Genomic DNA, 24514 nt, shown 5'->3' with positions numbered 1-24514 from the left:
CAAAAAACCAAAGCATTTAAACAATGCAAAACAACTTCAAGTACAACAGTATAGATTTTAACTTAAATTTAGAAGCTAACAAAAACCTACATTTGCTCTTGGACCTGAAACTACATGAACCTTTTATGCTTCTCTGTTCTTTTATGCCTTGTCTATCTCAGGGTGATGTCTAGCAATATGTGACAATATGTTCATCATATTAGCACAATACTTAACTTTCACAGGACTTTTGCATGCACATTTTTCAACACAACTTTTGCATACACATGGTTCATGTTCAACTCCTCTTTACCGTTTAAATTTTGAAAGCCAAAGTTTCTCCAAACATTGGATTTAAACTGTGGAAGAGCAGCATAAATCTCTGCTATGTCATCATCCATTCCTGTTATTACCAAACAAAGTTAGAGAATAATTGATTCGTACTACATGGGATGCTGCCCTGCCTGTCAATGTGGGAATATTTTAGAGTGCGCCACTTGTAGGACTATAGAGGAACTGTGAGTTTCTCCACCCCCCGTCTTAACATTTATAAATAAATAAAAAATCGATATGGGACTTAGTGTGGCGATATATTAATTATCGCACAAAAAAAAAAATCGCGGCTCATAACTGAATCAATTTTTTTTTTCCTCATCTCATCCTCAATGCTGCTGGCTGTGCGCGTCTGAGCACAGTGCCTACATGACATGCAGAGCCTGTCCAGCTCAGAAGCCTCCTCTGTTGTTGGATCGGGTGACATCGAATCGCTGAACTAGCAGCTTGGCAGCCCTCCGAAATCCTCCTTAATTCAGTGCATGGACACTTGCTAAATTGACAGCCAATGTCTGTGATTTGAAGATGTGCCCATGCTTTTGCCCGGTGCTGGATGCCAGTCTTTGGAAGGAGGCATACGCTCATGTTTTGTTTCACATTCACTGAGTGATCCTCGGCCCAAAGGGAAGGAGCTCCTGCACCGTCAAGTGCATGTCATACACAGCCATTGCCGAGGCTTGGCTTGGACCCATGCTGCATCTTCAAACTGACTGTCTGCTTTCTAATCCAATAACCCATCTGTATCTCATCAAGAGGGTTCAAAGGAATGGGTTTCCATGGAAATGGGTCTGGTGACATACACGACCACCGTTTTCTTATAGAGCGATGAAGAACAACAACAGGCAGAGGAACCCCTGTAGAATGAAGATGCTATTTTGATGTCATATGAGAGCGTGGCTTAAGCACTTGGTTTTTGCTTACATTTTTGGGTATAATGTCGATGTTTTCTGGATGTGAGAGGTGCTCCTGTGATTCAGCTCACTCAGCTGTGACTGTCAGGCCTCCAGGTGGTGCTCTGTCACTGCTAGGGCTCCTGTTCCCCTCCAGCAGCCCACCGGCCTGCTCACTGCTCCATCAGCTTTGTGTGTCTGAGGAGCAAAGTGCCAACATCGGATATTGTGCTTAAATGAAGTGCACGGCCCTCGGCTGGATAGGAGGCCTGTTTGATGGTGAGGTGTTAAATACATGGTGTTTAAAACGTCAAGCTACTTTGTCCTCGCAGCCGGGGTGTTACCCGCTACCTGATGGACGTGTGGACGGGGCTTGTGCTCGCACCCCCTCCTCTGGCTGCCCCCATCAGCCCCTCCCAGCTGGGAGATATTAACATCATTGTGTATTTGAAATGGGAGCCGCTCCGTGACGCTGCTGGCCTTGCAGGGGCTCCCCTGCCTGCTCCTAGTTGCTTCTCCGATGCTCCTGTTATCGCTTCCTTTTGTCTGAAATGATTTAAGGACCCTTCGTAATGACAGTGCTGAGGTTTCGTGTTAAGAGTGACCATCTCCTGACGCTCCTGATTTGCTTAATGTTTGGTCTGCGTCATTAATGTGAGTGAGTTTCTTCCATTTCAGTATGACTCCGTGTTCAAAATATATAGATGCTGTCAAATACTGCCATCCACTGGTAGGAGCTGGTAGAAGCAGTTTGCCTTATACATTGATGTTTTTACGTTTAATTTCAGTGGCATACAGTGCAGTGTGTAATGATGTTTCAGTCTCTTAGAAGTATTTTGGAGACAATTGTGTGTATATATTACTGAGGACTTCTCAGTCCATGTTAAACTCATTTTCATGAGTTTCATTCTTTACATTATGTAGAGGAAGTTTGGCGGGACTGTTGCCATGAGACAGCCTGGGAAGGAGGCGGTAAGGGCATGTGTGAGGGAGGCCTCCTGCGTGGCTATGTCCTGCAGTGCTGCTTGGGCTTCATAGACCCGCTGTCCTCTGTGCCTATTGCCTATGCTGGAGCCGTTTTACACTGCATTCTGCCTAAGCACCTAGGCTTGGTGTCGGGGAGCCCCTGTGAATGCAGTGACAGCGGCCATGAGCTGGCTAACATTTTCCGAAGGACTCTGGCAGCATTTAAGGCAATTGATGTCATCTAGGCTATATTTGTAGTATCCAGTCAGGGACAATAATCCCATCAGATACTCAGAGGGGCAGCAACTTTCATCCCGAGATCAATAACCGACACTTCCTGAATAAGCTATGCCGCTGCTGGATTTGTTTGGTGATGCGTCGCGGTCCTGAGCTTTTTGTCCGCTGATGGTGATATGAGAGTGTGCGGGATAAACAGTGTCAGTGAAATGCTGTGCTCATCTTCCATAGTGTGAAGATGTGCATGTTCAAATGATATGATATATTGAGTTGTGACACAAACAGGGACGGAGAACCGGCATGGCCTCTCAGTCAGAGTTGAGCTTCTGGCTCATTGACTAGGTAATTGATCTTCATTAAGTTCAGCTAATTAGGGACTTGGCTGACTTTCTAATGTGGCATAGCATGCACTAATCTCTCGTGTGTCACTCTGTTAGCATCTTTGTCTGTAATGGGCCTGGTCCGCAGCTTAGCAGGGGTCCGCGTGAGAAGGGAAGACCCCGATTTGCTTTGTGAGGGCTAATCCTCCTGTTGCAGGGATTTGGATTGGGAGCCTGTGCTCTGACAGATATCACCATCGTGCCTTGGCTCCGCTGCTGTTTGGAGCCTGTGTTCCCTGCTGACTCTGCCGCCTGTATTGCTGCTGCTGTCACTCTGAACATGTGCGCTCCGTTGCCTCGATGGCACCTGTACCGCCACACTGTGACGCACTGATTGTGGTAGTGAAGTTTGTGCTGAGGGCCGGCTCTAGGCTTTGAGGGAGTGCTGCTGCGGCTGGAAGCCCACCCCCAGCACAGAAATGACTGTCCAGTATTACAGTATGCTCACTGCATGTTCCTTTTATAACCTCTTACTACAGGACAGCTGTCTGCCCCCGCCCCTTCAGCTTATGCTGTTATTTTGACAATGGTCCCGGTAGGTCCCGGTGGACTCCACCAGGGGGGATTAGTGTTTGATATCACTTTGAACATTCCAATGGAGATCCCATGGCTCCAGTTTCTGAGACGATGACAGCCCCCCCCCAACGTGAATCCCAGGGAATTGTCTTCTATGCCTGGCAGTGCCGCCCCCCAAACATTTTGTTTGTGGTGCCCACATTGTGTTTAGCATAGTGTAGCTGACTAAGGGCTAACAGCCTGTCCCATCTGCAGAGGATCTGTCAACAATCAGCAAGCATTGTGCTCCCAGCATGCTTTAGCACTTCCCAATTATGTCAGTTCAGGCCTGGCCCAGCCCCCCTATTTAAGAAATCATATTGAATGAACAATGACGGGCTTATCTAAACGGCACCGATTTGGGTCCTTGTGTTGCTTTTTGGAAACTGGCCATTTTCAAAGATACCCCTTTTCACTCATGCCTGTCAGCTTTGTAGGACTCATCTACAAAGCATATGATCCTATGATCGTATGAGCTGTGACAGTGGGATCAGGCTGCTGTAAGGGGCACCTTGGTGTCCCTATACAGAGAAGTAATAGCGTATTTCTCAATATGCATACTTGACCGTACTTGTTTTCTTGTGTACTCATTTCATATGATCTTCCATTGCTGTAGACCAGCAAGACCAGTTCCCATACTAAAAAACAGAAGTACAGAGCACAGTCACAGATGTAATAAAATTCATAATAATGGGTGTGTGGACAAATGAAGTGACACAAGCTTATATTCCAATCTGGTTGGAAGAACAGATATAAGAAGATCAGTATTGCATAGCAAGATAGCATGGTATTGGAAATGTAGTTATTATGATGTGATTTTGTTGTATTAAATATATAAGTATTTATTAAACCTGCCTTTAAATCAACTTTAAACTGATTTTTAAACATATTATAGATAATTCTGAAAATGAATAATCATTAAACTTGCAAAACCTTTTAGATTTTTTTTTTCTATGACACAATAAAAATGTTTTAGTGAGACTTAAACTCCCTGTGCTATAATAATCATGCCAAATTGAAGGTAAGAAAAGGCCAGATCTAAGTCAAGCTGGCTAACGATGTAAGAATTGAATGTGCATAAAATGCGATGTTCAGTCCCACTATAGTCATTTTTCGAATTCAGTCCTTAATACCCCGCCTCGCGTTGTCATGTCATTTGGCGGTGATACCAGCTTTTACACTAGTGGGAAAACAAAAACCTTGCAGTTCCATTCTTCTGGTACCTTCAAAAGTGCCCTTCAGTTTAGCGGTGATTTGGACAGCTTTACAGCGCTGTACATTTTATACGTATGTTACCTTTTTTTTTTTCCACACTATTCCTTGTGGCTACGGTGTTATCCAAAGGCAGACGACACTGCTCTTTGGTGCTGGTGTGTGCCAACAAGGAGACCTCTGCTGTGGTCCATGCTTATTCTGTGTACTGGCATCTTCTGTCACTTCTGGGCCAAATCCCAGGGGGGAAACTGTGGAGCATGTGCAGAACGCCTAGGCCAATTTGAGTCCGATTGAACAAATACGTGCCGGAGTAAATTGACTCCCAGTTGCATTATCTGGGTGTCTTAGGCTACGTTCACACTGCCAGCCACATCGTTCAATTCCGATTTTTTTGCTGGGATCGGATTTGTCTATCTTGACGGTTCACATTCATAACTACAAGTGACTTGTATCTGACTGCAATGTGAATGCATCGGTCCTCCGCAACGTCACGCATTTTTACACAGGTCAACTGCGTCATTGAAAATGGAGGCGTCAGTAGCTCACGCATGTATCGCACTTTGCTCTGGAGGACGACAAACAGTCCTATCAGCTGTACATGAGAAGGTCAAAAAGGTGAAAAAAAGTCAGGCGGCTAGCTTTTTCTGTTTTCGCAGTTATTGCTGGAACCCAAGAGATGTGTGGGTACGAGCCTGCCGGTGCAGGCTGTTGATGTCAGCGCATGCGTATAAGCAAAAAGCCACATGAAGTCCGATCTGAGTGTTCATATTCAGGTCACATGGCCGCGAATTGGGTGCGTATCCGATTTAGTACCACATATGAAAGTGACACAAATCTGATTTGAAAAGATCAGATTTGCGTGTCCACACAGCCCTGAAAAGATTAGATCTGTGTCACATCAAGGTAAAAAATCCGATTTGAGTCATTCAGCATGGCAGTGTGATGGTAGCCTAAGTCCGACTTCGAGAAATTCGATTTAGTACGATTTCAGTCCGACTAACATGTTACATGTACTTTAACAGTTCGGTTTTAGTCGGACTAACACAATAATTTGACTTTCGTAGTGTGCATGTAAACCTACTGACAGTTCTTCCCAAGACCACAAGTACAGTCTTCGTGTTCTTGGTATTGAGAAACACTCGGAGTGGCTCGTATCACAGGTGCAGGCATATGGCTGGCCCCGTGTGCCTCTCTGCTCCCACTTCCTGCAGCAGTGAACAGTAAGACCCCTAAGGAATTCCCACAAGACCACTCAAACAGAAGCACACCTCTAAGATGGCGTTCAAATCACCAGCCCTCTGCAAGCCTTCCTACCTGCCAGTCGTCCCTTTGTCCTTCCTCTCCCGGGCCAGCCCGGCTTATTCGTTAATGAAATGCCACTCGGAGATGGGAAAGCTGGGCTGCCTGGCTCCGCGCCGGTATCTGCTCTGGCTCAGGTTTCAAAACACGGCCCTGGTTGCCTAGGCAGCCAATTTGTCAGCCTTCCCACAAAGGGTACATCTGGTGATTAGATCTCAGAACTTGAAGGACCTTCTGTTTTGCAGGGTGGGGGGGGGGGGGGGGTGCTCGTGTGTGCTTAACCCTATAAGGCCTAACAGCAAATTAGCAGTGTTTTAATAAAAGGAGAGTCTGGGCAGATCCTGGCAGCTGTATTAGCCACATGCCGTACAAGTGAATGTAGCTCTGGGCTCCTCTGGCTGTGCATTTCTGCAGGCCTGTGGGTGGCACTGTGATTTAAGCTATCAAATACATTTCAGACATAGCCAAGGGGAGGTCATCACACAGAGGAATAACAGATAGTGGCTGCCTCCCTTCCGGCCCCCGTGTCACACCACACACTCTACTCTGACCTGCCAAGGTCATGTTTTGTTCTGACTGGTTTATCAGAAGGATGATTTGACTTTTTTTCCGGTCATTTAATATGCTGCGATCGGGGAAAGTGTCATGAAAGGGGTCAACAGGTGACGAAACAAATTGGCCGTAGGGCTGACGACGGGGGCTGGGGGGGGTCATGGCAAAAGTGTCAGCCATGCTGTGCAGTGTTGGCAGCCTTGTCACTAGGCTGTGTGCTGCCTGGGACTCTGCTCTCCTTGTAGCCATGGGACTGCACTGCGTGTCAGGCTGCGTGAGACCCACACGCGTAATAGCAGCTGCTCCTGCTCAGGCATTCATGGGTCTCTCTTCTGAGCTGTTGGTGTTTTCTGACCTGTTGGTGCTTGCACCTAGTTCTGTGTGGTCAGAATCTCCCACTTGGGGTCATTATGATGTTAATCGCGGGGCACCTTCACATGACCAGCAGGGTGTGACCATTCTCACTGTTAGTACTGCTCAGGTATCTGTGTTCCCCCTTCATGGGGAAGATGGTGGCGCAGGAGGTAGTGCCATCGTTGGGTTGCAGGTTCAAGCCCTGGTTCCTCCTGACCTCATCAAAGTGTCCTTGACAAGACACTGAACCTCAAATTGCTCCTGATGAGCAGGTTGGCGCCTTGCATGGCAGCATCCGCCACTGGTGTATGAATGTGTGTATGAATGAGTGAATGTGAGGCATGAATTGTAAAGTGCTTTTCATAGGAGTAGAAATGCAGTCCATTTACCATTTACCATTCATATGGGCAATTCTGGGCAATCCCTCAACTCCAGCTTTTCTGGACTTTAGAATTTCTTGTGAACTGGCTTGTCATGGATATAACATCCCTGCCTTATGTCTAACAACATCTCGGTCCATCCTTTCCTTATGTTTCAGGCTGACCCCTCTCTGTGTGAATCCGTCCCTCTTATCGCCATGTTTAGCCTGCTTGTGTAAACACGTGGTGAAAGGCTGCATGACCGCAGAAGTGGTTTAATAACCTGTGACACGCACTGCCATCCAAGGCTCACTCTGTGCCTGTGTGCTTATATTCTGGGCTGCTCTGTCAGCACCTGTGTTTGTCAACCCTTGCAGACGCCAACCACGAGGGGGCGGCGGAAGCAATCGAGAACATGGCGGATGCCGTGACGCATGCCAGGTTCGTGGGGACGGACCCTGCCAGTGATGAAGTGGTACTCATGAAAATCCTGCAGGTGCTGTGCCGCATCTCCTGGGGGGGGGGTGGCCTTTGGAAGGCTAACTTTTGCATGGCTAACTTTTTCATGTGGAACTCTGCAGGTACTCAGGACGCTGCTGCTGACGCCAGTGGGGGCCCATCTGACCAATGAGTCCGTGTGTGAGATTATGCAGTCCTGCTTCCGCATCTGCTTTGAGATGAGGCTCAGTGGTAAGTCCTGGGACCTGCATGGGCAAAGGGGGTGGAATCCCAGGGCCCTGCCATGCTACACCCTCTAGTTTTGGTTGGGTCCTGCTCCTCTCCCCCAGCCCCAAGCCTGTCACACGCAGCCATGCACCTCTCTACCGCTGCCCCGTGCCTCTCCCTTGCAGTCGTAGCTTTTCCCTTTCGCCTCCCCCTCGCAATCCGGCATCTCTCCACCACAGCCTTCCCTCCACTGCCTCTTCCCCTCAGCCCTGCACTTCTCCCCCGCTGCCTTCCCTCCACTGCCTCTTCCCCTCAGCCCTGCACTTCTCCCCCGCTGCCTTCCCTCCACTGCCTCTTCCCCTCAGCCCTGCACTTCTCCCCCGCTGCCTTCCCTCCACTGCCTCTTCCCCTCAGCCCTGCACTTCTCCCCCGCTGCCTTCCCCCCACTGCCTCTTCCCCTCAGCCCTGCACTTCTCCCCTGCTGCCTTCCCTCCACTGCCTCTTCCCCTCAGCCCTGCACTTCTCCCCCGCTGCCTTCCCTCCACTGCCTCTTCCCCTCAGCCCTGCACTTCTCCCCTGCTGCCTTCCCCCCACTGCCTCTTCCCCTCAGCCCTGCACTTCTCCCCTAAGCCTTTCCCCAGTGGCCCCACTCTTCTCTCCAGCGGCCCTGCTGTAATAAATGTTTGCCTGGTTGTGAGCAAACAGAGCCCCAGTGGGCACTTCTCATGCCTCCTGCGCTCTTTGTTTTCCCTCCCGCTCAGAGCTGCTGAGGAAGTCGGCTGAGCACACACTAGTGGACATGGTGCAGCAGCTGTTCTCCAGGTAGGGTCATGCCGTTGCTGAGCCTCCCCCTATCTCTCCGTCTTGTTGTTAGCACTCTGTTCAGTTAGACGCTTAGTCATTTTCTCCTTTAGTGTCTGATTTATGCTTAAGCACTTTCGTGCTTCATTCATGAGCGTGAAGTTGTGCCCAATTAAAATGTTTCCGGGTCTCTGCTAGGCCGTGTTTATCCCGAGCGCCCTGCTGTCATATGTCACGCCTATGGAAGAGCAGACTGTTTGCACTGCATATAGAAAGACAGCTCTTGACTGAGCTCTGTGGGCCTCCTATGAGGAGGGAGGAGCTTAGTGCGGCTCATACTCCTGCTGGGATTCATTCACTGGCATGTTACAGGCTCTGCTGTGCGTTTTGTTGTCAGGGTTTAATATTCTGTTTGATTTTTATTTTTATTCTGTGTGTTGACTGGCTTTGGTAACGATGCAGTGTGGAGCAAATGCAGTCACCCTGCGCTGTAGCCAGGACTCATTCTGTCCCTGCATGCATGACGCCTTTCTCAGGTCTTTTGTTATTTTTACAGTTCCTCAGCCCTTCTCATGCTGGGCTTAATTAAGAGGCGCCTACTCACCGTTGTGTGTTTCCCGCACACACACGCCGCCCTTATATGCCCATCTCTTTGTCCGGCTCATTATTGGGTGGCTCCTCTTAAGCAGAGACCCCTCATAAGACCAGTCTTTAGCTTGTGTCAGTCAACTTGGGAATGGTGTGTTTTCAATTCAATCAAGTGCTTCAAAGAAGGCTTAACTTGGCAGCAAAGGTATTACGCATGTTAATCTGTTGGGCCCACGGATCACCCGGCCACCGAGCCTGTGGGACGACACGATTATCGAGTGGTTAACGCCAATCTTGCCCCAGTGACATCTCATTTGCTGCAAAGCTGGAGAGTCCACAAAAGGCGTGACTCTCTGCTAATGTGGACACAAGCTGCACTTCCATCGCAGTCATTACGCTTCACCACAGGAATGTTTGCTTTCTGCTTCATTTTCTCTCTGGATTAAATTAGAGTGAATTACTCGCATTGTCGTCACTGCCGGCTCTGAGGTCCCTTTGTGCCTTGTTGGGGGGGGGGGGGGTGCTAGGACAGCCTCAGAGTCCCTAGCAGGTGGTCATTAACCTTGCTGTTTCAGGTTGCCCCAGTTCAAGGAGGAGGCCAAAGGCTTTGTGGGCACCAACATGAAAAAGGTAAGTCAAGCTGCTGCATGAGCGCCGTCACCCCAGGCCCCGCTCTGGGGGCTTTTTGTACTTGTGTCCCTTCCTTGTTCCCACCCCTCATTCTTAGGTCTTCCTCTGGGGGCTCTCCGGCTTGCACGGCTCACCTTTCGCCCCTCTCAATAGTATTCCGCTTATTTCTGTTAAATTACAGTAATGAAATGATAACATTTGCATCTGAAAGATACCGTCACTGACAGGCCCCCCAACCAGCTCAGCAACATGACCCATGACCCCCATCTGCCCTACCGCCTCCTTTGTGCCTATAGCCATGTACTCATGTCCTGTTTACCGTGTGCCAGTCCTGTGTTCTCTTCCTCTTCCCTTATAAACGACACATTTGCCTGTTTCCCACAGATCCCCAGTTGTGTCCTGGACAAACACGATGTTATTTGGGCAGAGCAGCCTATAAACGGCAGTCAGAGTGGCTTAGAGAGGGTACCTGTGGACGAGGTCGCTGTCGCGGCAGCACGCTGACAGCCCCCCCTTAATGCATTCTTAAATATACACTGGCATGGCTGCTCCGGCATAGAGTGCATGTGGGGGGTGTCTCACACCACCGCTGACTGGCCAGCTCTGCATTTTCTCACCACTGATGCCTTGACTTGCTGTAAACATTTCACAGAAATATTCTTGCATATGGGTTTTTTCCCCCTCAGAATCTCCTTGTGGTCAGTGCTCAGCTTAAGCGCCTTCATTATATCACATTCATCCCTGTGTCTCCCCTTGGCTAAGTGACACTGGGGTGACGTGTAGCTGTCAGTCTAGGGCACAGGTAATATCTGAAAGAGAGACGCGCTTCCCTGTTTCGTTAGGATTGTCATTCTGTGTGACTTGGAAGTCTTTGTCTGTTTCCCATTGTCATTTCATTCATGGGGAAGAGCTGAATGTGTATGCTGACAGACTCGGTGACTCTAGCCACTTCTGAGGACCTGGACTGTTTGCTTGAAACTATTCCAACCCATTTGCATCCTGTGCCCTCCCCTAAATGTCTTTATGGAGTGTTTGTGTGGGAGTCCCCCCCGCCTGAACTTGGAAGGGGTCCTGCATGGTATTCAGTCTGGCTGCACCCCCCCCACCCCATGAACTTGTCTGTGTGCACCGCTGACCTGTCCCCCCTCACTAATTGCTGGCACCTGCCCTTCTCTTTCGAGGCTTACAATATCTTGTGGAAAAACAAACGTGTGCAGGTAAGGTTAAGCCGTAAGCGGGCCGATGGGCGATCCCTGGGACACGGGCAAGCAGTTGAGCTCCTGCATCCTGGAGGTCCGCTGACTAACAGGGCTCTTTGGCTGCCTTTGAAGCCCTTGTTCATTGTTTACAGTATCTGAAGTCAGGTTGGTCCCATGTGCTCAGTGCTGTCAACCTGCAGGCTGGGAGTGTGAGAGGCCAGTGAGGGAAGGGCTCATCTCCTAGACTGTGGCCCTCCAGGATCAGGACTGGCTGCCTGTCAGATGGCATTAGTGTGATAGAGGCCAGTGCCCTCGCATTTAGACTAAGCAAACCACACCCTTGATTTTACACCAGTTTAAGTGGTTCTCGGACGTCTGATTCGAACACGTGCATAACCAAGGTCTGTACGCACAGCTGTCAATGACCTCACTCGAATCGGCGATAGTGAGTGTGTTAAAATACCATCAGGAGTTTAACATGCTTTATACCTGTTTAGGTGTTTTTATGTTCATAGATGCAGATGTAATGCCTTGGCTTTCACAAATCAAATGTATAGTTTTATATTAAATAAGTCAAGTGTCAGACATTCATCATTGCAGCGGCATACAATAGACGCAGACTAGCTACCCCTCCCGGCACGAGTGTCATCCAGCACTCTCTGGCCTTGCCTAGTCGCATGTGGATTTGCCTGCACTTCTCCAGTCACGTGTCTTGGCTGGAATACGTGGCCACACCTGTAGCTCAGGCTCCTACTAGAGCTGGCGTACTCTATGGCTGCACAGACGGGCGCTTGGCTCAGAGCCTGTCCCTTCTGTTGCAGCTTAAGATGCGTGCGGGGGGAATGTCAGAGTCATCCAAGTGGAAGAAGCAGAAGCGTTCTCCGCGGCCCCCCCGCCATACAGCGCGTAACTCCTCAGGCCAGAGTGAACCTCCCCAGCACACCACGCTCAGCAATAACCTCTCAGGTGAGGACAAAAGCATCGCTTGTGTTTAAGCAATGAGCAGTGCTGCCGCTCTGGAGACCAGCAGTGAGTGTGTCCTTTTGCTGCCCGTGGTCGTCCGTATAGGAGGCATGCCATTCGTCGAGGAGCAGCAGTCTGCCCTCCCCGCATCCGACAGTGCCGCCTCCTCAATCTCGAGCCCGGTCCCCGACAGCGGCCTGGACACTTCCTCCAAGGCCACCTCCCACGAGGACCTGACGGACCTGGAGCAGAGTAGCTCCACGGCCACCACTCCAGGCACCATGGGGCCACCCGAGCTTCCTCGGCCTGACCCACAGGTACTGTGAAGTGTGCCTGCTTCTGTTTCAACTTAGCTGCTGTTCATGCTACAACTGAATGGGTGCCTTGCTGGGGGGGCTGTGTTTAGCCTTGCCATGACGTCTGAGCGGTTCAGATGGAGCTGGGAGGTATATGCGAGCATGTCAGGCTTTGTGTTTTTTGCTGAGAGGGGGATCCTGCCTTGTTCTTGCAGTGTGAGGGCCAGCAGGTGGAGCGTGCTCAGTCGGCCTCTGTGGAATCCATCCCCGAGGTTCTGGAGGACCGGGACTCAGTGGCAGAGCAGTCAGACAGTGCCTCTGTGCATGACATGGACTATGTGAACCCTCGCGGAGTGCGCTTCACACAGCCCAGCCAGAAGGATGGTAAGTGGAGAAGCATTTTGCTGTCTGAGGCGTTGCGCTCTTCCATGGCTCAGGAATTCATGTACCCTGGAAGGGGTTGGAAGGGAGACTGCTCAGCACTGTAGGTTTGTCTGGGAGTGATGTAGTGAAAGGTGTCAGAGACAGGAAGTAGACGGTGCAGGGGATCTGAATACGAATCCCCCAACAACCACTTGTAGATGACGTACACATCTCATACTCTCAGGTGTTGCCCCTCTACCCTATGGCCTGCCCTGCCTCCGCGAGCTCTTCCGCTTCCTCATCTCGCTGACCAATCCGCACGACCGCCACAACTCTGATGTCATGCTGCACATGGGTCTGCAGCTGCTGACCGTCGCCCTGGAGGCTGCCTACATTGCCCCTTACCAGTCTCTGCTGGGCCTGGTCAAGGATGAGCTATGCCGGCACCTCTTCCAGGTTCGTGGTGCCTGGTGCTCCAGTGTGTTCTGTTCCTGCTGTCACACCTGCATGATTTCTGCTGACCTTTGTAAATGTGTCTTATTGTGGTGGGTTCGATACCGGAAAATCCCATTAATATCTACAAGTTGTTAAAAGGCGGTGTGATGTGAGGGCTGGTTCATATGCTTATGGAGGGAAGAAACCAGGCATGGCAGGTAATCATTCCTTTCTTTTGCAGCTGCTAAACATGGACCGCATAAATTTATATGCCAGCTCCATACGAGTCTGCTTCTTGCTCTTTGAAAGTATGCGAGAGCATCTGAAATTCCAACTGGAAGTAAGTTTGAAAAATTGGTGCCACTTTACAATAAGGCTACCCATATAAAGGGTTTATGAATGCTTTATAAGCAGGTTATTAATTAGGTGGTAACACTGTAAATTATTAATAGACAATTTTAAACAAGTTATAACATGTTTCCCTTTTTATTAATGAGTTGCTACCATTTACAAGTGGCAAAAGGGACCCTTATTGTAAAGTGGTACCGAAGAATCTCCTCTTTCAGTTCCCAGGGTGCATTTTGTGTGAACATTTTTGGGGTGTATCTGCAGGACAACCTTCACAGGCTGTGTTTCTTTTGTAGATGTATCTGAAGAAGCTGATGGACATCATTACCTCTGAGAATGCCAAAATGCCCTATGAGATGAAGGAGATGGCTCTGGAGGCCATTGTGCAACTGTGGAGGATCCCAAGCTTTGTCACTGAGCTTTACATCAACTATGATTGTGACTATTACTGTTCCAACCTGTTTGAGGACCTCACCAAGCTGCTATCCAAGGTGGGCTGTCGTAGGTTTGGGAAGCTGGGCCGTGGGTCTTGATAGAAACGGGTTTCCTGGGGTCACTAGGAGAGAAGCACTACCTCAAGTCGAAAATGACATCTTCATTTCACAAATCAGCGTAACGAGTATGTAGGCTGGGAAAGTCAGTGCAGTGCGGTAAATGCAATTAGGAGTAATTAACCCATAGTCATGAAAAACAGCTGTCTTTTTGAAATATGGAGAAAGACCACCCATTCAGCTGTAGACCCAGTTATTAAGCTGGCATGTTAAGAGTCAAAACAGTGACTAGTGCACTGAAAACCACACCGCTAATGGCCACCTGGTGACTTCTGTTACGCCATGCTGCAGAACGCCTTTCCTGTATCTGGGCAGCTGTATACCACCCACCTTCTCTCCCTGGAGGCTCTGTTGACCGTGATTGACAGCATAGAAGCCCACTGTCAGGCCAAAGTGCTCAACAACACGACGCAGCAGGACCAATCGGAGACCCTGACGGCCGAAGGGGAGAGCATCGTCGGTGATGGCACGCGCACGGTGACGGGTGAGCAGGCCGGGCTCCTCTCACTATCAGGTGACGGTAGCCTTGCTTTGTGTACTCAGCAAAGACGAGTTCAGGCTGCTTTAAGGACTCCGCAAACACGAGAAGGTGCAGGCTGCCGCATTTCCCAGCACTGAGCTCATTCATCGGCACAGCCATGTGCTCATGTCTCTCTCACTGTGCTGTTTCAGAAGCAGAGAGGCTCCCCAATGTAAAGAATGGGCCTGAGGCCGAGGTGAGCCCTCTGTGCCCCACCTCTGCCGGACACCTGATAGGTGACAGGCTGAGACAGGCCCAGCAGGACCAGGAGGAACCCGACTTGGGTATTGCCAGTGTTCGCTCATCCATCTGCCTTTATTGCTGCTTATAGTTTTCCTGTAGGAATGGGCTCCATGTATACAGTGTAATAGTAACCTTTTTTCTCCCCCCCCAGCTGAAAAGAAGTTGCCCAAAAAGCCGCAGAGATTCTCCAGCTGTTTGCCAGGCTCTCAGGAGCTGCTTGACATTAAGAACAAGAAGAAGGTACTGAACTTCCCCGCTAAGTCTCCCGTCTATATCTGTCAGGCCACTGCCATTTGTTTGTTTTTCAAACAGCTCCTGATCACAGGCACAGAGCAGTTTAACCAGAAGCCCAAGAAGGGCATTCAGTTCCTGCAGGAGATGGGCCTGCTCAGTAGCCCCATGGACAATGGCGAAGTGGCCCAGTGGCTGAGAGAGAACCCCTGGCTCGACAAGAAAATGATCGGGGAGTTTGTGAGTGACCGCAAGCACATGGAACTCCTGGACAGCTTTGTCAAGTAGGTACCAAGTTCCCTCCCTGTCCCGCAGCCCCCTCTCTCCCTCCAAAATCACAGCAAGTTCCTCATGCTGTGCTTGGTTTGGATTCCAGCACCTTCACTTTCCAAGGCCTTCGGATTGACGAGGCCCTGCGCCTGTACCTGGAGGCGTTCCGCTTGCCGGGTGAAGCCCCAGTCATCCAGAGGCTCCTCGAAACCTTCACTGACAACTGGCATGTGAGTTGGCCAAATGCAAACCGCCTCATCTGTAGCCTGGGGCTCCGCCTTCCTCACTGCTGTGTCCAATGTGCGACTATTCCTATTGCTATCCCATCAGAAAGTGAACGGCTCCCCCTTCATGACGAACGACGCGGGCTTCGCCTTGGCCTATGCCGTCATTATGCTCAACACTGACCAGCACAACCACAACGTGCGCAAGCAGAACATCCCCATGACTGTGGAGGTGAGGCCACATTCACGTGTGCTCATGTAAAATTTAAAAGACCCTTTGAAGCTTGCCTTGGTGGAGGATGTGACTAAGTGGGTCATGGGGGCATCCCAGTCTTCACACTCCAGCCAGTGTCTGCCTTTCGCATCCATGTGGGCTGCAGTTTAGACAAGGACAGCAAAGCCATTGTTCTGATTCGTCATGCCGACGGACAGCAGCAGCGGAGGCCTGGGGCTGCCAGCTCCGCTTGATTGACAGGGCCTGCAGACTAAACACATCGCTAAGGGCAGGCATCAGAGAGCAGCGGCGCCCACAGTGCACCGCCATCGCCAATCCCCAACACCCCCGACCCAAACATGCAGGCTGCAAAGCCCAAACGTAGCTATCAGTTCTAACAGAAACATCCAAGCTACGTGGAAATGCATGCCTGCTAACAGCTAGACGTGTGCGGGTGTCAAATTTATTTTTACTTATTTTTTTCCACCTCTTCCAAATGAGGTCTCGTTGAATTAGTCAGAATACCAATTTATTCTGACACTACCCTAGGCTTACCTTCATGTGATTACAGCATCATGTATCTTAGTGGCTAGCTTTAGCAATCTGAATCCACATCAGTATTCCTCTCATTCTGGACTTGTTAACTGGGCATACTTTGTCCCAGCCAAGGTCGTCATCTAATCCTTACTTTTTCGTATTAAAGCGACACAAAGCAGCCGTGTGCCTTTCGCTGCCTGCCGGGTGCCTTGCAGATAAGCAGCCCTGTTGCTGGTGTAATGCGCTCCTGCTTTACGGGGAACTGCAAATCGGACAGCAGCCCAGCTGCTCTGTCTCTGCCGGTCTCTTGTTAATGTCTCTTTGGGCCTGGTATGAAAACACTGGCAGAGCAGATCCCAGAGCCGTCAGCATGTTTATTTCTCAGTCACCTCATCCTGCTCTTTGGAGGAGCTCACATTTCCCTTTTAGCCACCATTAAGAAACCTGCTGCCAGCTAATCAGCTTACTTGATCACTTGGCTGATAAAACCATGTTTATTTGTTGGGTCTCCACTGGATTCCTGCATGATCAACATGGCACCTACAGCGGCACCCAGGAGCTCGGTCACAGCTGCTGTACAGCTCATTCGCTCTTTATTTGGTACCTTTTCTTACCCCATGCTGTTGAAATTTGTTTAATTTTCCTAGCAATTTAAGAAAAACCTTAAAGGGGTGAATGGGTCTAAGGACTTCGATCAAGATATGCTGGAAGACATCTACAATGCAATCAAGTAAGCTACCTTGTGAACATATGGGCCTGTAGCCATCTTGGATAATGCACTGTAATCCAGCCTTTAATCTTCAGAGCCACTTGACAGTGGTTGTTTGTTGTGGGGGTGAACATTGTGTTGACGTGTCATTTCTGCCTACTCCGTTCTACCCGGACAGGAATGAGGAAATCGTGATGCCTGACGAGCAAACCGGCCTGGTGAAAGAGAACTATGTGTGGAGCGTGCTCCTGCATCGTGGGGCCACGTCCGAGGGCATCTTCCTGCACATGCCTCCAGGCAGCTATGATCACGACCTCTTCACCATGACTTGGGGACCCACCATTGCCGCCCTCTCCTATGTCTTCGACAAGAGCCTAGATGATGCCATCATCCAGAAGGCCATCGCTGGCTTCAGGTAAGGAGGTCACATTGCCCCTGTCACCACCACTGGGTTGTGAATAAGCACTGTGTCTGGCCGCACTGCAGTAACCACAGTGTATGGTGGTCAGAAGAATGATGACACTCACCTGAGAAGTACAATCAGATCAATATGTATTTGTGACTACAGAGAATATGAATGACATTGTTCTATAATGTATGGTCTATATGCAGAACAAGGTCACTGAAAGAGATAATTTTTTCAGTAAATGTGTTTAAAGCTTGCATATTTCCAGCTATACTGAGCTAGAATTTTAAGTAAGTGTGTATCCATGCAAAAACGGTGCACATTATTGCTGCTCTGTCAGTGGAACAGCTGCAAATGGCTGCTTTATTTTGCAGGAAATGTGCCATGATATCTGCCCATTATGGATTCAGCGACGTCTTTGATAATCTGATCATCTCACTCTGCAAGTTCACAACATTAAGCAGCGAGGTGATTCGTGAACACTGTATTAGCAACGTTTGCCACAGACACAGACAGAATTGTAGTAAAGCGTTGCTTCATTTGCTCGTCATTTTCATTGTCAGAGCACCAGAAATTTTAATGGTATTTTCCATTCTTCTCAGCAGCTGGGAAAGTAATGTTTCTCCTCTATGAATTTTTCATTTGACTACATAAATAAATTACTGTACAATATTACATCGCCATGGGCTCCTGCCTTCTAATTCTTTGGTTGTACTGATCTGCAGGCCTGCTTGTGCTGTCAGACTGATAATAGCCTCTCCTTCCACTGCAGTCCATAGATAATCTCCCCTCAGTGTTTGGGAGCAACCCCAAGGCCCAGGTGGCAGCCAGGACAGTGTTCAGCCTGGCCCATCGGCACGGGGACATCCTGCGTGAAGGTTGGAAGAACATCATGGACTCTATGCTGCAGCTGTTCCGGGCCGAGTTGCTGCCCAAGGCCTTGGTGGAGGTGAACTCTGCGACCCAAGCTCTGTGTTCTCTCAGCATCTGAGTTTATATTAAAGCTAATATGAGTCTTGATCTTTTATAAAGACACTGCCATGATATCTTAAAGTAGCACAGTCTTGTCTGAAGTATGAGACACAGAGGGACATGTTCTTATTCTGCAAACACAGTTCATAGATGGGATGTGAATTCATTTGAGATGTCTGCATCACCCCAGCTGACATTCGCAGATTGCTGTTATACTGCATATATGGAGTCGGACTGCCCTCTACTGTCAGTAAATGGTTATGCCGTTAAACAGATATTATTTTTCTTTTCCAGGTTGAAGATTTTGTTGAACCCAGTGGAAAAATATCACTCCAGAGAGAAGAAACGCCGTCAAACCGGTACTGACTATGGAATTCTGTACAGGTTGTGTGTGAGATGGCTGTGCTGTGTGTGGTGGGATTAGTGTTTCCCTCCTCGTGTATGTGACCAGAGCTCCTGGTTGTTCTCAGGGGTGAGTCAGCGGTGCTGAGCTTTGTCAATTGGCTGACTCTGAGTGGAGTAGAGCCATCTGGCCTGAGGGGGCCTTCCACTGAGAACCAGGAGGCCAAGCAAGCCGCCATGCACTGCATCAAGGTACCGGGCCCCAGCACACACGTTCCAGGCATCTCAGAAGAGTACCGTCCAGTGCATGATGTGCAGTTTTTATTTAATTTGCTTGTGTTCTTTTGTCTGGCACTCAGCAATGTGACCCTGAGAAGCTGATCACCGAGAGTAAGTTTCTCCAGCTGGAATCTCTACAGGAGCTGATGAAGGTAGTGGCCTCTCATACTGCGCTTTGTGTAGTAGAGTCAGCGCATCCAGCGGCCTTATTGACCGGTAAATCTGTGCTGTGCAGGCTTTGATCTCCGTGACTCCGGATGAAGAAACCTACGATGAGGAGGATGCCACTTTCTGCTTGGAGATGCTGTTGCGCATCATACTGGAAAACAGGTATGATGGGATGCCTGCATCAGCATCTCGGGGCGCAGCACATCCTGGGATGCTGACAGATACCACTGACGGCTCTGAACTTGGCACATGTTGTATGATTGTTTCACATGGGTATGCACCTTGCTCCACAGGGACCGCGTGTCGTGCGTGTGGCAGGCAGTGCGTGATCACCTCTGCCATCTGTGCGTGCACGCCACGGAGAGCTGCTTCCTGGTGGAGAGGGCAGTGGTGGGGCTCCTGAGGCTGGCCATACGCCTGCTCCGCAGAGAGGACATCAGCTCCCAGGTACTGCCACATAGCCTTACAGTGTCCTTGGCCTTCTGGTCATTATGGCTCTGTTACCATGCACTATGCTGTCATTAAGAGCAACTTTGAGATATGGTATTTGGGGCTTCATCTGTGAAAAGATATGTATTTGACAATGCTACCTACAGGGTGTCTTAAAATATTTGAAATTTGTGGTGAACCAATTAAGACCTTGAAAAGACTTAAGTCTTAAATTGAAGTTTTCTTGGTCTTTATTTTCTGAGACCATTCTCAGTTACTTTCCACTGTTTCAATTACCCAGGGTCTGAAAATATTAAATGGAAAAATCAAGAAATAATTCACAAGTTTTAAATTGCACGCCTTTTTGGGTAACATGATGATATCTTGCACTGTCATACCCAGAATGTGCATCATCCCTTCATCCAGTGTATTCATGCTGTATATGTTACCCACCCATTAGTCACTTAGCAGCTGTCTTGGTTATAAGATATATTCATCATTCATGAATAAATAACTTAAAAAAATACTTGTGAAGAAGGGTGAGTACAGTACAGCACAATATTTTTAGAGACACCACATTTACATAACTTTTATTATGCTGTTTTGTTATAAATGTTTCATTGTTATTCTTTTATTGCCCTTAATACTTTTCATAGGTATGTATGTATAGGAAAAAGCATAGTGTATGTATCGGGTTCTGTACTATCCAAGGTTTTGGGCAGAGGTGGTACCAGAGATTTTCTTGCCAAAAGAGCCGATTGTTTTAATCGCTATTACAGTGGGTATGGGCGGTCTTATTTCGAAAAGGTATAAAAAGTGACACAATGTTTTGTCGTATTCCTTTTGTATTTGTCAGAGTAACATCACAAACGGAATGACAAGCTATTGCTGTCAGAATCAGTGCATTTTACTTTTCATTTCAAATAAAACGCTGGGTTGCCAGCTTTGGTCAGCTGTCTGGAGTGAGGTTTTCAATTCGATTCAAGTCTGCACAAACCATGCAAATGCATTTACATGTATTTAATAGTTATATTACCTTGTAAATGAACTATATGGTTTGCAAACTACCCCAGCACTTTTGATGTAGCCAGTTTTAGGTTCATAATGGAATAATATGTGTATTTGCCGTAAGATTTCTTGTCTGAGCTTCTGAAAGAATGTCTTGCCAGATGTGTGAGAGCTGGCAAACCTGAAGACGTCCATTTTTAAATGTTAATTTGTATTAAAAAAAATAACACTTCTTTATACAGTATAAAGCGGAATCTTCAAACATGAAATCACCAATAAACTGTCTGTTTATTCAGCGTTTTATACTGTAAAATGCATGCTGCGTTTTCAAAACTTTTCAGTTGTACGATTTCAGGACAGAGCAGCCACTCTGTCGGGAACCTTTTTGGTTGAGTGTTAGATTTCGCTGCCTTCCCAGCCACATACCCACACTCTGTGTGTTATGGATAAAAGGATATTGAATGAGTTTTTAAGGGTGCATGCTAATCTTGCTATGTAGTATATCCCTTAGTTTTGATAACGTTTGATACAGTTAACGCGATACTATTTTTCTTTTTGAGAAGTTACTTTTTGAGCAGCAGCTGTCAGAACTCACGTTAGCTAGGTAATTTGTCTAAGGCATTGTCTTTAAAGGAGCAATGTGTGGCATAGTGTTAATTCAGATATTGAGGAATCTGTTAAATCTGCTGCTTTATGTTATCGTAATTTTGGGGAATGTGAAACTGAATGTTTTAGTCCGTTCTTGGTATGACAATTTCTCTGAGGCACCCATTCCTTGATCATCCCATTGTAAAGTTTGATTTATTATTCACGTATCAATTATTAAACCGTTTTTAATACAAACTTGAAAGAACAGTGGGTGTGGTCACCGTAGAGTAAATGCATGCGTATTGATTTTGGTAAAGCATCATTCTGCTTACATTTTGGTCATAACTTTGGCCTGACGTGGCATTAAAAGTCTTACATCTCACATCAGCACTTCTGCAGACACCCTGTACCTATCGCCTTGCCCATGCACAGGTGCTGCTCTCTCTGCGGCTCTTGCTGATGATGAAGCCCCATGTTCTATCCCGCGTGAGCCGTGAGGTTGCCTACGGGCTGCATGAATTGCTGAAGACCAACGCTGCCAACATCCATTGCAGTGATGACTGGTTCACGCTCTTCTCTCTTCTGGAGTGCATTGGGGCTGGTGTGAAGCCCCCAGCCTCTCTCCAGCTCACCTCTGGACCTGACAGCGACACAGGTACTACTAAGTTTTCTCATGTTTTAATATCCAGTTATAATCCTGTTACTAATGAACGAATACGTGAGTGACATTTCTTATGCCAAAGAAGAATGTTTTTCTCAGCTGACTTTCACGATTCACCCTCTCCTGCTGGTGTTCCAGGTGCCCAGTCGGACAGTGAGTTGTCATCCTACCACCCCAGCGAGGTTAGCCTGGACCGGGGCTACACCTCCGACTCTGAGGTCTATACGGAGCATGGCAAGTCCAGGATGCCGCGCTCCATCACAGACGTGGACGTGGCCAATAGCGGCTGGTTGGTGGTGAGTATGCCCATATGAATATCCTTTTAAAGTCTACATGTTTTAAATGGGTTGTGTAGGATAACTAAAAATATAGTCAATCCTTCCACATTATGGGGGTTTGGGGCACAGGTCCCCGTGATCTGGAAAAAAAACAGATCTGGTCCCTTTGCCAAGTGAAACGAAGAAACTCCATATACAAGGATCACTGTCAGATCACTTTAGAGGCCACCCTTCAGACCAACACTGTACATATATTTTGTGCAATTATGAGTTACTAAACTTTTTCTCTCTCGTCTATGGCATTTGCAAAACTCACAGAACAATTCCCACATAATTTCTTATGTTGACCCATGATATATGGATATATGAATCCGCAGTGGGGAAAGTTGTGATGCAGAAGGGTTGGCCTGTATATGCAAATGAAATGCATAACAGTTCCAATGTTACAGGCATGTAAAAAAACATTGTGAGCTAAATATGCGTAAAATCTCGTATTTTTTCAAGTTATACGTTCGCTTTTTATTTTGCCTGTATTTCTATTCAGGTTGGAAAAGATGACCTGGATGCTGCCAAGTCTGTGGCCCCCAGCACCAAGCCACCTACCCCACCCCTTGTTAACCAGTACAGCCTGACTCTAGGCCAGGACATGGGCCTACATGACACGAAGTCCCTGATAAAGTGTGTGGAGTCTCTCTCCTTCATCGTTCGCGATGCCGCCCACGTCACCCCAGAGAATTTTGAGCTGTGCGTCAGGACCATACGCGTGTTTGTGGAGGCCAGCCTCAATGGAGGTATTCACAATGTCGGCTTTGCGTCAATGGATTTTTGAGCCTTTTGGGCTTGATCGGCTGTTGTCATGGATGGCTGCCTAGGTGACTGCGTTTTCTGCTGCTATAGAGGTTTGTGTTCTCTTACAGGTTATAGGAGTCATGAGAAGAAGAGGAGCCATAAGTACGACGCTAAGTCCAGCCGGATGCGCAGAAGGCCGAGGGAGAAAGAGGGAGCTTCACGACGGGCCAAGGCCTCCAGCCAGCGGCCCTCCCGGCCGCACAGCGACGAGGAGGAGGACGAGGGCGTACCAGCCAGCTACCACACGGTGTCATTACAGGTTAGTCAGGACGTAAGTACAGCAGCTCTTTACCTTCCCCTGCCCTGCAGTACTGACATATACTTTACTATAAATGTTCATCTATTAATCACATTGTTTCAAGCTGTCGATACTTTTGATTTTCACACCTGTGTGAAGCGTTCAGGTGCCTTTCATCATGTAAGTGACTGTAGGCGCTCTCTTGGGGTCTAAACACATTAACATTAACCATACAGATATATTTTGATTTGGTAAATATGAATCTTGGTTCTTCCACTCAGCTCTGGGTCTTCAAGATTTGAAAAACTAAGCAAGGCTGCAATATATATTTTTTATAATTCCTCTCCTGTTCTGTGGCTATACTATTAATCATTTTCAACTGTGAATTCTGACTAACCACTGTAGTTTGTCAAAACTGTAGTTTAAAGGGGTTAAATTTGTACTTGCCTATAAATATAGGCAGGATACGAGTTCAGGACTAGTGGTACAGAGGACAAGGAGAAACTACATCACATGAGCTCGGCTGTCATATTAACAGTGCACAGCACGTATCCATAGCGATAACGGTGGAACATAGGGAGCCTGTATGACTTCATAGCTCTTAATTTACTGCGTCATTATTGCAGACCTGCTGAAAATATAGTTCATTTTGATTGTTCAGAATGTTATTAATAAATAGAGTGATTTGGTGACATCATTGCTTATTGCTTCCGGCACAGTTGTTGGATCTGATGCACACACTACACACACGAGCAGCCAGCATCTACAGCTCCTGGGCAGAGGAACAGCACCACCTGGAGGCAGCAGGAAAAAAGGTTGAAGCAGACTCCCAGACCCTGTGGTCAAGCTGTTGGTGTCCACTCCTACAAGGTCAGTCCTTGAGGCCTTTGCACAGAACTAGTTGCCATTATTCAGTGTCACTGAACTATGTTTTTTTTAAATCGTGGTGGTTTTAATAGATCACAAATCCAGTGGTTCATTAACACAGGGATTGCCTGGCTGTGCTGTGATGCGCGGCGTCAGGTACGAATGCAGGCCCTCACTTACCTGCAGAGAGCGCTGTTAGTGCATGACCTGCAGACCCTGGATGCTGTGGAATGGGAGTCCTGCTTCAACAAGGTAAGAAAGATCCCAGAGGCTGTTGACCCCAGCGTGTCTGCGTATGCATGAAATGGGTCTGCCTTTGTCTGCAGCTTACAGGGGAACTTGTCAGGGCGTGTGATGCTCACTGGTGTTAGGGCAATATCATGATATTGTTGGTAATCAGTGAGAACCCTCTGGCACTGACTGACCGGCGATTATCACCAATTATCAGAAAGTAGGCAGGGCACACATAGCAAGAGAGCAAAGACTTATGATTTAGCTTTTGGCTTAAGCCTTCTAGCCTAA

General features: G+C 48.1%; 1 protein-coding gene across 5 annotated transcripts in view; it reads left to right on the top strand.

Annotated features, from left to right (window-relative positions):
- The window catches only part of gbf1 (golgi brefeldin A resistant guanine nucleotide exchange factor 1), a 59105-nt gene that overhangs the window by 31200 nt on the left and 3391 nt on the right, over positions 1–24514 (top strand). The window contains exons 5-37 of one of the 5 annotated variants that reach the window (XM_049008756.1): positions 7497–7615; positions 7701–7809; positions 8547–8607; positions 9750–9804; positions 10189–10275; positions 10986–11015; positions 11825–11969; positions 12072–12283; positions 12478–12646; positions 12870–13081; positions 13302–13400; positions 13705–13899; positions 14251–14443; positions 14632–14763; positions 14874–14962; positions 15035–15237; positions 15330–15453; positions 15554–15679; positions 16846–16928; positions 17086–17322; positions 17688–17781; positions 18086–18262; positions 18580–18644; positions 18756–18879; positions 18987–19058; positions 19142–19236; positions 19368–19521; positions 21532–21754; positions 21899–22056; positions 22583–22829; positions 22956–23146; positions 23845–23995; positions 24114–24244. In XM_049008756.1, the coding sequence (XP_048864713.1) occupies positions 7497–7615; positions 7701–7809; positions 8547–8607; positions 9750–9804; positions 10189–10275; positions 10986–11015; positions 11825–11969; positions 12072–12283; positions 12478–12646; positions 12870–13081; positions 13302–13400; positions 13705–13899; positions 14251–14443; positions 14632–14763; positions 14874–14962; positions 15035–15237; positions 15330–15453; positions 15554–15679; positions 16846–16928; positions 17086–17322; positions 17688–17781; positions 18086–18262; positions 18580–18644; positions 18756–18879; positions 18987–19058; positions 19142–19236; positions 19368–19521; positions 21532–21754; positions 21899–22056; positions 22583–22829; positions 22956–23146; positions 23845–23995; positions 24114–24244 (4562 nt within the window). Of the gene's footprint in view, positions 1–7496; positions 7616–7700; positions 7810–8546; positions 8608–9749; positions 9805–10188; positions 10276–10985; positions 11022–11824; positions 11970–12071; positions 12284–12477; positions 12647–12869; positions 13082–13301; positions 13401–13704; positions 13900–14250; positions 14444–14631; positions 14764–14873; positions 14963–15034; positions 15238–15329; positions 15454–15553; positions 15680–16845; positions 16929–17085; positions 17323–17687; positions 17782–18085; positions 18263–18579; positions 18645–18755; positions 18880–18986; positions 19059–19141; positions 19237–19367; positions 19522–21531; positions 21755–21898; positions 22057–22582; positions 22830–22955; positions 23159–23844; positions 23996–24113; positions 24245–24514 lie in introns of all 5 variants that reach the window. The other 4 variants (XM_049008754.1, XM_049008752.1, XM_049008757.1 and 1 more) reach the window with 4 other exon arrangements.

The sequence above is a fragment of the Brienomyrus brachyistius genome, chromosome 3, assembly GCF_023856365.1.
Source record: "Brienomyrus brachyistius isolate T26 chromosome 3, BBRACH_0.4, whole genome shotgun sequence".
Classification (NCBI taxonomy): domain Eukaryota; kingdom Metazoa; phylum Chordata; class Actinopteri; order Osteoglossiformes; family Mormyridae; genus Brienomyrus; species Brienomyrus brachyistius.
This window is presented reverse-complemented; position numbering and strand designations above follow the sequence as displayed.